Source organism: Pyrus communis, chromosome 9 (assembly GCF_963583255.1).
Source record: "Pyrus communis chromosome 9, drPyrComm1.1, whole genome shotgun sequence".
NCBI classification, from domain to species: domain Eukaryota; kingdom Viridiplantae; phylum Streptophyta; class Magnoliopsida; order Rosales; family Rosaceae; genus Pyrus; species Pyrus communis.
This window is the reverse complement of record NC_084811.1, coordinates 25,919,471-25,933,639: the sequence shown is the minus strand read 5'-3', so window position 1 is coordinate 25,933,639 and position 14,169 is coordinate 25,919,471. Positions and strand designations below refer to the sequence as shown.

At 33.7% G+C, this 14,169-nt stretch overlaps 1 protein-coding gene across 1 annotated transcript; it reads left to right on the top strand.

Moving 5' to 3' along the window:
* Positions 1–12,785: 12,785 nt before the first annotated feature.
* LOC137744224 (ethylene-responsive transcription factor ERF024-like) lies at positions 12,786–13,418 on the top strand. Its single transcript, XM_068484085.1, has one exon. The coding sequence runs from the start codon at positions 12,786–12,788 to the stop codon at positions 13,416–13,418; it is 633 nt and encodes a 210-aa protein (XP_068340186.1).
* Positions 13,419–14,169: the final 751 nt, after the last annotated feature.

The following is a 14,169-nucleotide window of genomic DNA, read 5'->3' as shown; positions in this document are numbered from 1 at the left end:
CCACTTCTAATAACACCGATACTTTCTCCAACTTGGTAATTACCACATACCCAATCTATCAAGTATGATATTTTATCACAAAAGATCTTTGTGTTAATTAAAATAAAGTAATTCTATTTAAATTGTTTTTCTCATTTTCCTCTGGCCAATGTGGAATTCAAACACAAGATATATTTATAAGGAAAATTATGCTTATTATAATTTACAATGAAAGTATTATTTGGTGTGTTCTGATTACGCCGAAAAGTTGCTCGCAATGAAGGGAGGGAAGAACATTGATGAGGGAGAGAAACCCTAGACAAAAAATGAGGGAGTTTGGGACCCACTGATTTAGCTGGCAATCACATCGTTGATGGCTGGATTCATAATGGACGGACAGGATTGATGGATGGATAATGACATTTCAAAGAGAAGACAGACACACAGAGGTAGGGGCAGAGAAAAGGATCGATCCCTTTACTTTTTCTTGTTGATTCTTTTGGGCCTGGCTGTATAGCCAGAGCATAGCATAGGATTATCCAACTTGTGCATGTAAATCTAAAAAGGGTTTGAGCCCTAAAGTATGAAAGTCCTCCCTCTTTCTCTTTTTCTCCTTTACCTTTGGTTCAAATCTGAGTGACACATATTTGAATCTAATAATTAAAACGAACTTTTACGAAAAATTATCAGTACTGTTCATTTTAACGAAAAATTATATTTTTATATTAAAAAGTTAATTATGATACTATTCACTTTAACTTTTATTTTGTTCTTATTGTTAAAATTCAAAATTTTTAAACCATTTTTCATTAGTTTTCCACTAACAATTTTGTTAATTTTTTGTTAAACTAACTAGTGAATAGTTTCAAAAAGTTAATTTATTATCTCCAACAACACTCTCTAGTTTAACAAACATTATAATAATTTTTATTCAATAATTCAACTTTTAAATATTTTGTTCTCAATCATTTGACAAAAAACCCCACCGACTCTATAGTCTTCTAGAACTATTTTTCTTTGTTTTTTCGTCAAGTTCTCTTTCCTCTTCCCTTTTCTATTTTCTTTGTTTTTTCGTCAAGTTTTCTCTCACCACTTTTGTTCTTCTGTTTCATCTTTCCGTCACTCTCCCTCCGCCGTTTGTTACTTCACCAATTTCACATCTCATCGGCCCCTTGAGGTTGCATCGTCTCAGATCTCATTGGGTTAGGCGTTTTGTAACTAATAGTAGCGACTCTGTCTTCCCATATCTAATGGGTTTGGTCGTCGTCCTCGAATCTGCTAGTTGAAGCTCGTCCAAAGCTCACTGCCCCGGTGTCAACATATTCAGTCCACGACCCAAGCAACGTGCGGACTGCGGAGCAAGAACAATGCAGCGTGTGTAGGAAGAACAATGAAATAAGAATTGTTTATGTATAGGCAGCCTGCGAATTTCTCTCTCCTCCTCGCTAAATCAAGCAAAAGACTGTTCACAATGTCAAAGTAGCAAGGCATACACCGAGCCTCTTGGAACTGAAGTTTTGTGATTTTTCCATTAAAATATCCAAATAGCCTTGTTACGAGGCTGTTGGAAATGCTCCTTAAGAGAAGGAATTCCAATTTTTTTTTCAAAAAATAAGGATTAGTGGTGGGACTCACTGCATATCGAAATTCAACGATTTGAATTGTCTATTTTTAAGCCATTCATAGATCATATTTACAAAATTTCAATTCAATCTGAAATCATTTGTCTATTTAATGTCAAAATGAAATTTAATATTTCTTAGAATATAATGTTCGTTAATTCTTTGAATTCAATTAGATGCATCACATATCCGATTTTGCTAATATTTTATAAGAAAGATCTATGAATGCAACTTGAGATTAAACCGTTTTGATATTTGAAGTTCGATATAGTTTAAACTCTACAATTAATCTCAATTTTTTGAAAAAAAAAATAATAATAATCCCTTTTCTTAAATGATATATATTATATATTTTTTTGGGGGAAGATTTTCATTCAAAAAGTTGAGCATGAAATGGGTGCCAGTGTCCTAGTTGGTAAGGTTGTGTAGCCCTATGGTTGTAGGCGAGTCCTAGATTTTTAATTGTTCTCATTTCACTTAACCTTTGTCACATCACTTATCAGAGATTGCAGGCCTAATAGTAGGCAGGTTAAGTTCATATTTTGAAAGATAAATTATTATCAGAACGATGTCGGCCCTTTTGTTGTTGTTGCTGATAAACTGACTTGCCGTACAGCATTGGTTTCAGTAATTATCTATTGAGGTAACATAAAAAATTCAAATGTTACATTCTCTTCTGAATAAAGAATGGCTAAGCCCCCTTCATATTTTATAAGTCTTTACCTGACAATTATTGGCCGGATTTAAATTGCTACGTAATTATCAGTTCTGAGTTAATTGTTACTGGACATGAACAACGTATATGAATAACATCGACTTGTACATGTTAAACAATGGTAATTCGATCGATTTTGATAACGTTTATACTTTAGAAAGTGTCGATCGGCCGGTGTAATTAAATTAGCAAAAGAATGAACGATTAAACTTTGTTGACCTCATGAGTTGTGAGAGGCTATGATAATCAACTGAAAAAGAAGAAGAAATATATATAAACAAATAAAAAGAAACTAGACATCTTCACGTCTATATTAATCTCAATCTTATTGCGAATCTAAAATTTTAAACTTTTCTTCTATCATAAGTTTGCTATTTCTATATATGATTGAGTGAACTTCTATTTTGTCTAAATGCATGTGTCATACGTGCGACAAAGTAAGTTCATATATATAATTATTTTAGGCGTGTATCAATCTATATCAGCACAAGCTTAACCTAGTAGAAAGCGTGAGGAGGAAGAGTTCGGTTCAACCCACTGAACTTGACTTCTTTACTTTATTTTACGCACAGGCTAAGGCAAGTGCATTTCATTTGTCCAGGATTATGACTAACCTCATGCTCCCCGACCCTAAGGGAGATAATGAATCTAGCATTACAGGGCGTTACGATGATACATGAGAGGAATATAGAAAAACTCGTGATTAGTGTGGAGGGGAAGTGTCGGAATGGTATCAAGTCTTTTGTAAACAATTCAGAGTAGTTTGCTTTATCTGAACAGCAAATAACACGGTCTCCATTGAGACTAAAATCTCGCTGTGTATGTATAATTTAAATTAATAGGATGTTGGGGCTGGTTTGGTATTGCTATGCTTTGCAAAAAAAACTGCTTCTGCTGTGCTATGAGAATAAACTCATTTTCAGCTTTTTTTCACCCAAAATTGTAAAAATAAGTTATTTTTAAGTGTTTACCAAACACCTTTTTGAACTTAGCTTTTTTTTATACCCACTTTTTATAAAAACACCTCAGTACCAAATCAGTACATACTTTTGCTTGTTAATTGCTACATATATAATTTGCAAATTTGGAATTAACTAAATTGGTTAGAACAATGTAATGTCTTCTCAATATTCAAATTTAAATCTCTTTCTCCATAGTCTATTATGAATTTAGTGTTGAATATCACTTATGTAAATAATAAAATGTCTACCCTAGAAACTGGTAGATTAAGTTCATGCTATGATTATTACAAATGATGTACCGGGATATTTTATCTATTTGTTTAAAAAAAGATAAAAGAAAACTATGATCTGAAGCATAGCATGCCAACTACATACACTAAGGTGTCGATTTCTGATTCGACAAACTATTGTACGGAAAAACCATGTCAACTATATTTAGCTGACTATAAAGCTACTTCATCCAATGAAAGTATATCTCCCATGCGAAAAACTCAGAAGCTCACTGTGGTCGATACCGTACTAGAAGAAATCTGATTCATCAAATTCAAATGTAGTGGGACAAGTTTGATTATAGCTATGGGACCCCAATGCATGATCACGAACGATTTTGATAAGGATTGTTGAATAATTACAGCAAGAAAAAAAGGATAATGTGACATAAAAAAGTGGTAAATAAGGAAGGTCATTGGTTTAGCAAGAGGGAGATTAGTCAAAGTAGGGTTTAATTACATGGCCGGAAAACATAAACAGGATATTTGCCAACCAAATTAGGCTTTTTAGCTTTTGGGTTGATGGTGGCTAAAAGTTGTCTTATCGGTATATGGGAGTGAGTTGTCACCCTAGAAAAGCTTAATCATGAAAATTAAGAAAGTTGGAGGTTTTGATGTAAGTGTTAATTAAAGGAGTATCTTTTTTTATTGGCAAAAGTGGAATCACAAAGTCCCATCAAATGTGGACAATTAGTGCCTTTGAGAGTTTGAGAGACAGCAGGTTTTGAAATGTTTGTTTTCGAAAATTCTCTTATATTAATTGCATATTGTTCTATTGTACTATTAGCGCACTCATTTTTTTATTTATTATTTTTGATCATTAGATTGAATGAATTAAAGAATATCAATAAATAAAAATTAACAAAGGTGTGTGAGAGAAAAAAAATGTGCGAATAGCACTACCCATATTATCTTGTAATATGCCAGATGTAGAATTCTATTCTTCAACACACTTCCTCAGAAGTGGCTCCATACAAGAGACAAGGGAAACCAATTCCTACATCAGAGACCAATATGTTCGAGAGCATGGTAGGTATTCGATCACTTGATCCAACGCCGATCTTTTTCAAATGCTCAGTCGTTGAGCCAATTCCCTTAAGTTGGAGCACAACTTTTCGAAAACTCAACTTAAGGAAGCAGATTCAAGCTTAATAACTTGAGCCAAGACGTATCAAGAGAATAGTTTGCTCTTATACCATGATAAACTTTATAGGCCTAGCATGGTCCACCACCATCATTATCAATATTTTTCCAACTTAACCATCTATTACTATGTGTTGGGTTTTATCATAAAAGATCTCTGTAATATTAGAGGTGGAATCTTCCATATATTATTATATATTATTTTGTCATAAGTCCCATTTGGGATCCTATTCTTCAACAATATAAAGTAAGGGTGGGCACGGTTTGGTTCGCTACGGGTTTGAGGTCAAACCAATTTTTTTTTTTTTGTGGTTCAGTTTGGTGCTGTTTTGAAGATTGAACCAAAATTGAACAAAACCATTTGATTGCAGTTTGGTTCGGTTTCAACCAGTACCATTTGCAACCTAAATGCTTTATGCCATTAAATGCAACTCAGTTGAAAAAAAAAAAAAAATCATGATTACTATGTTAAAGTTCAACATCAAAATGTCTTATGCCATTACCTTAGTACAACACTATTGACCATACTAAAACTAAAGTCCAAACAAACTTCAACGACAATATGCTTTATTGCATTAGTAGTACAACCCCAAAAAAAAAAAAAATTGTTCGTGCAATTTAATAAAAAAGTTTTGGTGTTATAGCTTTCAAGTCATTATTTTGCATTGTTCAACCCTTCCGTTTCCCTTTCCTTTTGGATACTTACTCTTCAAAGGTTGATGAGGTCTTTAAGCTTGTGAGTGGGCTTGAGAACTTGATACTTGAGAAGACCTTGGATCTTGTGAAAGTGAAACCGATGTATGGACTCGACCAAATAACCAATTAGAACCCAACACGTAATATTGGTATTAAATTAAGTATTTATTTAATTTTTGTGGGGCGGTTCAATTTCGATGCGGTTTCAAGTGTTCAAATTTGAAACCAAACTGTTTTTCCACATTGGGGTTTGGTTCAAACCGAAACCGTTTTAACCTAAACCGTTTGGTGCAGTCTAATTTAATTGATTTTGATTTCGGTTTTTGGTTCTAAGTGCCCACTCTTTGTATGGAGGGCTTTGGTGGGTTTGCCAATGTGTTTCACAAGTTTAGAATTTAGTTTCAACTATGTTCATTTACTAACAAATCTCAATATTAAGTAGGGTTGGTTGGATAACGTTTTTTTTATTTGAACACTAGTCTTTGCACTATTTTGAGTGACTATTTGATATACCATTTTTCTAACAGAAGCGAGATAACACACGAATTCTTTGGGTCTATGTGTTAAGATGACACACGAGATTATTTAATTTATTTATTTTTAAGTGAAAGATGACACACGAGATAGTACGTTGAGAGAGGAACAAATGCATACCTATGCATGGCGCCGTTACCCAGTAATCTTACATCCCATGTACAATTAGCGCCCTTCTCCTATGGGCCTTGCTGTGTTCTGAATTTCAGGTAGGACCCTAAAGTCACCCTGGGGTACTATACTCAAGCCCGACCCATCATTGTTATCTGGCTTATCGCCAGTGTCTATACTTTAGATTTGTCAATGTTTTTGTTCGCCAGAAAACTGAAAAGCAGGGTGAAAGCTAGGATGATCTACGAAATGGCTTAATCTGTGACAAGATGCAATTGATTTTCAGCTTAAATTGTTTCAATGGATTTCAAATGGCTACTCCACCAAAATAAAAACCCTACAAAAAATCCTAGTTAAGATTTTAGACAAAGGCGTTGGGCGATTACTAATGGGTCAAGTACTGATATTATTTTTAACTAATTAATTGCTTATTAATATCTAGCAGGTGTGAGGTTTCATTACAAAAGACTGTAATTATATTTCTGCCAAGTTTTCCATGTGAAATTTACATCCTTTAACATGCCTCCTTACGTAGAAACACTGAGGCCACATGTGGAACTAATTCCACATTAGCTACCTTTCTTCTTCACGCTTAGTCTAGCAGTTGTGAGGTTCAATCACAAAATACCTAAGTTTTATTTCTGTCAAATTTTCAATGTGGGACTTACATCCTTCACCATGCCTATTTACGTGAGAACACTCTTTAGTGGACCACACTTGGAACTAACTCCACATCGACTACCGTCTTCTTCGCAATTTATTTTATATTTTATCTCTACTTATTCAATAAATTTGGGCGTATTCAATTTTAAGAATTGGAATGGATTGGATCAGGGTCATTGTCCACATTTCGAACGGTCAAAGTTGTGTCAGGTCGGATCCTTCTAAGATACCATGTCAAAATCAAGTGTTCGTGGAAATAATACTTGCATCTGTTTTTTTAGAGAATCCACGTATCTTATTTCTTGTAAATAATATATCTTTATTATATAAATTTTATAATCGGTACTGTTTCATTTATTAATCTTCATTTGAACATTATTTCTACAAAAAAGTCTTCAAATCAAAGACCATTTAATCATTCAGGTATATGCAACAAATCAATGTGTGGGTACCAAGTAACATATTCATGATGAACCATTACTTTGTTTGATACATTAATATGACTAAAATATCTCTAATTTGAAAGATTTTTTTTTTATAGGAATGATTTTCAAAAAAAATGTAAGAAATTAAATAGTTTCGATTATAAATTTTATACGTTGAAGACATGTTATTCGCAAGAAGGAATGCAAATATTATTCATTTTCTAATATATACTCTTATACCTTTGGAGACCAGCATATAGTGTACGAAGTCTTGGAGAGAAAAAAAGAAGATAATAAAACCCAACTTATTTCTAATAGGAAATAAATCCCAATAAAAAATCTCTCTAACAACAAATTTACAATTAATTACAAAGTGAACGACTGCCAACACAAGCCAAAATCAGAAAATGATTTCCTTTTGTAGAAAATATGTGGACACATGAGTTTCTAAAGTAGTGGCAATTAATTAGTAATCACTAAATAAATTTCATACCCAGGATAAAAACCATATCATGAATTTCTGTTTTTAAATTTAACTATAACATTGTTCTAATTTATTTAAGTACGTACGTATAACATTTGCCTGAAGTATTTCTTTATTTATATGCATGTAAGATGGACGTAAGTATACGTTTTAATTTTCTCCAGATTTTGACATAAAAGAGTCTGTTGATTCGAAACTATCCTAATTGTGCTGCATGTCGACTGAAAAAGTGTTATTTTCAACACGTACTCTATTGCTTAAACTCAAAGCATTCGAGGGAGGCATTAATATACCAAAGAATAGTTACACGGCCAAGACACGACATATCAAATCAAGTTGCCCAACCTTTATTCATATAATTTATTTTCATATTAGATGTTGATAATGTATGCTTATAGTACGTAACAGCTTCTTAGTAAGAACTCGCTTTACTGTTGTAAGCAAGGATAAGTATAGCATCATCACAGGACCTATTAACTACACAGGACTTCTTGTGTATTTCATTGTTTTCATCATTTTTTGTTGTAGAGTACGAGAATTTTATACGATAAATAGCTGGTACCTACGAGGATCTTACCGTCCAATTTTTGCTAATTGGAACGGATCGATTTGCTATGAATGAAAGTTATTATATTAATATTATCTCCTTCAAGAAGCCCTAATTCTGTCTGCGGCGCTGTCTCTTTCAGAGTGTTCATGGTCTCTAGATCACTTTGGTTCGTGGGGGGCAGAACCCACCAATTCCTCTCCAACCACAGACTGAGCGCGTTCAGATTTTTGATTAAGAAATTAGGGTCAAACACAACTTGGTTCACTACGTTTCGATTGATTTTGAGGCACTATATATATGACCAACTATGAAGGATACATGTCTTACCTAGGTCAACTTGGTAATGATATTACCAGGACTCGGGTTTGTACGGACATATAGGCAAACAATATTATATATGTACGTATTCTTTCAGCTCACTTTAATATTTGGTTCTCAACTATCTTTAATATAATCCTTTAGCGGGACTACCCACTCCCTCCTTCGGTATTATGTAGAGAAGGTTCTGATCTTTATGGATAACATAATTAGTTAATTTAAGCGTAATATTACAACACCTGTTGTATGCAAAAATTTCTCATTCAATTAAGTAAAGATAGTGATATATATGTACATCCAACTGATGGCACAAGATAAATGTACATCGTAAATTCCTACGTAAGTTCACGTAGTACTTTCATGCAAATTATATTAAACAGTAAGGTTTTGAAGGGTGGGTTTTCAATTCTGCCTCTTCCCAGAACTAGTGAGGGGAAGAAATGTCTGCTCCCCTTAGAGCAAGAATTTTTTTTTTTTTTGCTTTTTTGCGTTTTCATTTTGGGACATTGAGTTAAACGATACAGGTTAAAAGTTGGTTGCCTGCAGCTGCAAGTTGGTGAAAAAGGCACCTTGCTTGGTCAAGAAAACTAATGATTGTATTGCAGCAAATGCATGCACTTAAGGCGCTTCTTAGTGCTAAAATTAGAGATTAATAGTGGAGTAATGCTAGTGAGAGCTAATTGAGTGGGTGTGGCACTGTGTTTAGGCTTGTAATTTTAGTACTAGGTCATCAGATTTGTGTGTCAGAATAAAAAAACTCTCTTGCTTATCTTAGTGTTACTCAAAATAGTAATATCACTTTTAATCAAAATGTAGAAGAGAAAGTAACCATTACATTGGAGTTTATGGTTTGGTATGTGAATTATATATATATTTTTTTGGTTAATATATGTTGAAATTCGTGAGTGTGTTTTACCAATTTGGTATGTGAATTATATCTAGCACTACCCGGTTTTAGAGTTCCATTAATCTACATATCCAACATAAATCCTATCTTAGATCTTAAACTTAAAATATGAAACCCTTAAACCCCGAAACAACTTGATTAAATTATTAAAAGAAGCTATTTTTTACCATATTTTTCATACCACATTTTTCTACCTCTCTAACAAAGATAAGATCCACATATGTACATATGTTGGTAAACTCAACCTCTATTAGAAAGGTAATACAAATGTGATGTAAAAAATATGATAAGTGTAGCACTACTCTCGAACATTAGCCAACATGAACTACATATAGATCATTGTACATTCTCTCCTCCCATCGTAGTTGTTTCAACCGCCCATGGTGCCACGAAAAGAATGAGAACTACGAAGTGTTTGACATGCAAAGATCCTTTGTCATCAATTTGGTGGTTTGCGTACACCCTCGAAAATTACCATTATGTTTCATGGGACAATTTTGTTTGTCGCTAAAACAAACGGTGCATTATTTTCCCGCAGAAAAAAAAAATTTCCGACAGCATTTGAAACTTGTTTTGAGGGCAAAATGTGTATCTAAAGCAAAATTCGTTTCCATGACTTTTTACGGACTACCAATGTTTTGCGATCGGGAACTTTTTTCGAGGGTATTTGGGTTTCTCAAAAATTATTGGTCGATAATGAACTTTTGTTTGTAGTGTCCTTAGCTTTACTTTGATATTTTCCATTCAATTAGGGGCTAGTTTGGTATTGTGTATTTTTATTTTTATTTTTTAAATTGCTTCTATTGTGCTGTGAGAATAAACAAATGTAAAATAAAGTTGTTGAGTGTTTGGTTTTTTTTTTTTTTTTTTTTTTTTTTATATTTTTTTTAGTAGAGGTGTTTTTAACAAAATAAAATAAAATAATGTCTGAGTGTTTGATAATCTTTTGTATAAATTGCTATGAATATGTTAAATGATTAAAAATGATATGATATTTAATGTGAAATAATAATTGTCAAATAGATTAATGTAGGGCCAATGATTGTAATTTTGTAAAATATGTGAGAGTATACTTGCCATTTAAAAATTTCATTAAATGAGCACTATTTATTATGCTTTGAAAAAAAAAAACTTTTTTAGAAGCACGGTAAACCTACTTCTGCTTTTCTATGTTTTTTTTTTCTTGTCATTGACACCAGTTTAAAAAAAAAAAAAACATTTTTTTTTGTTTTGCCAAACACATTTGATGTTACAAATTTTTTAATAAGCTATTTTGTTTAAAAGTACCACAATCGCAAACCAACCCTAAACCAATGTAATCGAAAAGATTTAACTTATTAGTCATACACAATCATTTTCGCAAAAAGAGATCGATGCTTGTACTTAATATGGCCATGTATGTATAGAGACAATCCTAAATTGGGAAATCAAAACGCAGCATAGTATAATTAATGATTCTGGGACTCCCCACTATGTTAGCATACAATCGGTTATAGTTCACAAAGCACATGATTTAGAAATGAAGAGGGATCGAGTTAGACTTGTTATGGATTAGCTCAATAGTTAACTAACTCAGAAACATTTTCAGTAAAAGTATCTCGAAATTATTAATTAAAATGTAAGTGGTTGATGGGAAAAACACTTGAAGTGCTTCTTAAATAAGCACATAGCAACTACTTCATGAAAGAAGTACATATATAACATGTGTTCCTGAAAGAAGCATGTGTTTCCTAAGAGAAAGCACACAACATGTACTTTCTGAAAGAAGTGCAAGACTAACAAGGCTACATCAACATTCACACGTTATAACAAACACATCTGACCTGTAGTAGCAGAGTTCATTGCAACTATCTCAACCAAGTAGCAGCAACACCTTCACGTCCAAGAAACCACCAAGCAGTCTTCTACACACTCACCAGGCCTAATACAATCTCTCATACAATGGAGATCAATATGATTGTATCTAGCGTGTGCAGCGATCCAGCTGGTATTTATAGGAGCTCGAGACTTGGCAAACCAATCCATCATAGAATTGCTAAGTTATCCTATAATTACCCAAGAGCTTGAGTTCATGTTCATATATATATAGTCTAGGGAAAACTATATAGCTTCTAGATACCTGGATTAAGCACACAACTAAACTGCTAATAGGATTACATACAGAATTTGAAACTCCTATCTGAAGTACCAATTCAATAACAATCTTAGAACCAATATAGGTTGGGTTGAAGCTGAATTAATTTCATAATGCACTTCAAGTGCTTTTCTGAACTCCAAAACACTACTTTTCACTTTTTATGTCAAACATAATTAAAAGGACTTTTGGTAATTAAAATTGTTTTTAATTATTTTAAAAGTACTTTTAAACTGACCTCATAATCTTGAGCTCATGGATTATTAAAAAAAAAATTTCTCAGGAAATGAAATTAAGTCGAGCTCTTTCTTCTCTATCGTTCTCTCTCTTGTGTGTGTGAAATGTTTTCCACTATATTTCTACAACATTATTGGAGTTTATTTTGAATTGGTTTTAAGTTGAGTGCTTACTTTCTATAATGCAACGACTATGTTTTTATTTTATACTTTGATTTATAGAAAACTAGATTTTAATCCTTAAATAAGGTAAAGTTCAGATTAATGTCTGGTACAAGATTCAAAATTGAGTTTAGTCCCTTGATTCTATTTAAATGTCAACATCCATATTCATGTCATTTTTATATAATTTTTGTAGCAATTTCATAATTTTTTTTTTCTAAGTCTACATTACTAATTCATTATTATAACATATTTCGATACAAAATATTTAAGTACAGACATTTCAGTCCAAACAAGTCAATTCCATACATTAAATCAATATATAACCTAACATTAGAAATTTTTAAGTTTTGATATTTTTTCAAGAACTAATGTTCAAAAACCCGGTTTAATATAGTAGGCAAGTTGCGATATAGATAACAGAAAGGGTGGGAAGCTCCACTCTCTAGTACACTAACCATCCCCACGTCTCATCATCATCATATTTATACTGTCCTTTGATGGGATTATCACCTTGAAAAGATGAATCCCCTCATTATTATAATCAAATCTTTGTTAGATGATAGCATTTAGTACGATAGGAGAATGGGGTGATATAGAAGATAGGAAAGTGATATATATATAAAACCACTGTTCTATTGACGCGCAGTTTACATACAAATACGCAAATCCAACCCAGAACTAGTCCATCCAACACAAACTAAGCTGGCTTACAGCCTTACACCCCAACTCTCTTCACGGCGCAGTTCAGCAACACCTGGTTTGCACTTTCTACCTCTCAAACTCTTCACCTAGCTCACAATTGGTTCATCACCCAAATACCTTCCCTCCATAAATGGCTTCCTCCATCAACTTCCAAATGCCACATCTCCACCATGTACACCACAAATACTACGACAACATCAAGCAGTACGGGAAGTACTACTACAACATCAAGCAGTACTGGAAGTACTACTACTTCCACTGGGCGTCACCCAACGTACCGCGGTATACGGCGCAGGAGCAGTGGAAAATGGGTATCAGAAATCCGAGAGCCCAAAAAACCTAATAGGATTTGGCTAGGCACATTTTCCACACCTGAAATGGCTGCGGTTGCTTATGACGTGGCTGCTATCGCTCTCAAGGGTCAAGGTGCTGAGCTCAACTTCCCCAACTCCGCTTCTTCATTGCCCGTGCCAGCCTCCACTTCGCCACGTGACATCCAGGCGGCAGCATCCTCCGCTGCTGCTGCCATGGGAGTTGCAATTGATCACGGTTCTTATTCAAGGAGTGAGGTGCAGGGTGATCAGCAAGATGCTCATCAGGCTCATAAGACAGTTGATGAGGCTGATAGATTAATGCTGAATCAGGAGTTTGTTGATGAGGAACTGATCTTCAATATGCCTAACGTTCTAGTGAACATGGCTGAGGGAATGCTTCTTAGCCCTCCTCGCTTGGACATAGCTGACGATGATGCTATAGGTGCTGATCAAGAACAAGGAGACCATAACCTTTGGAAATTTAATTAAAATCCCAGCTTAATTTTATCAACAGTATCAAAACGAGAAAAAAAGAAATGAAAAAATATAACCGAAAATTAAAAGAAAAAACAGAATAAAAGGACCTAACCCTTGATCTATATGCAGGGGGTCTCCATGAAAACCTATGAAATTGTTAAATGCTTGTTTCCTTTATTTTGTTTGTGAGAGTTATGTGATTGTGCAGGATTTCAAATATATAAGGAATTGCTGTGTTGTTGCGCCTTTCTATCTGCATCTACACATTCTTCATTAGAACACAATGTGCAATGAAACTTTTGCGTGTGTTTGATATTTTGTTTTGCTAATTATGTAAGTTCGCTGAATCAAACAATACTGTGAGGAGCTAATTAATACCGCCTATATCTCTATTTATATACGTGAAAAAAAATTTAGAAAATGAAATATATATCTCATCCACTTTCCAATATGTGGAAAACAAAAAAATATCACCATAATCAAAATCATGTGGTGTTTTTCTCTGATTCTGCAGCGAGCTGAATAATCACGTCTGAAGTGCGTCATGAAATGGAACGATGCAGTTCAAGAGCCGTCCAGGACCAAATTATTGCTCGACAATTTGACAATATGTATAACTTCCCCTAGAACCTTCCAAAACCTTGAAGCAGATAAAGGCCACCCTGAAATTCTGCAAAATGAAATATTAAAATGGAACGATGATAATCATTCTAGAATTGCATAGAAGCTAGCTAAGCGTTCAATCCATGGTTCAGTTTTAGTT

Excerpts from the sequence above, each read along its gene's own strand:
- LOC137744224 (XM_068484085.1), top strand. The coding sequence starts at position 12,786 with ATGTACACCACAAATACTACGACAACATCAAGCAGTACGGGAAGTACT.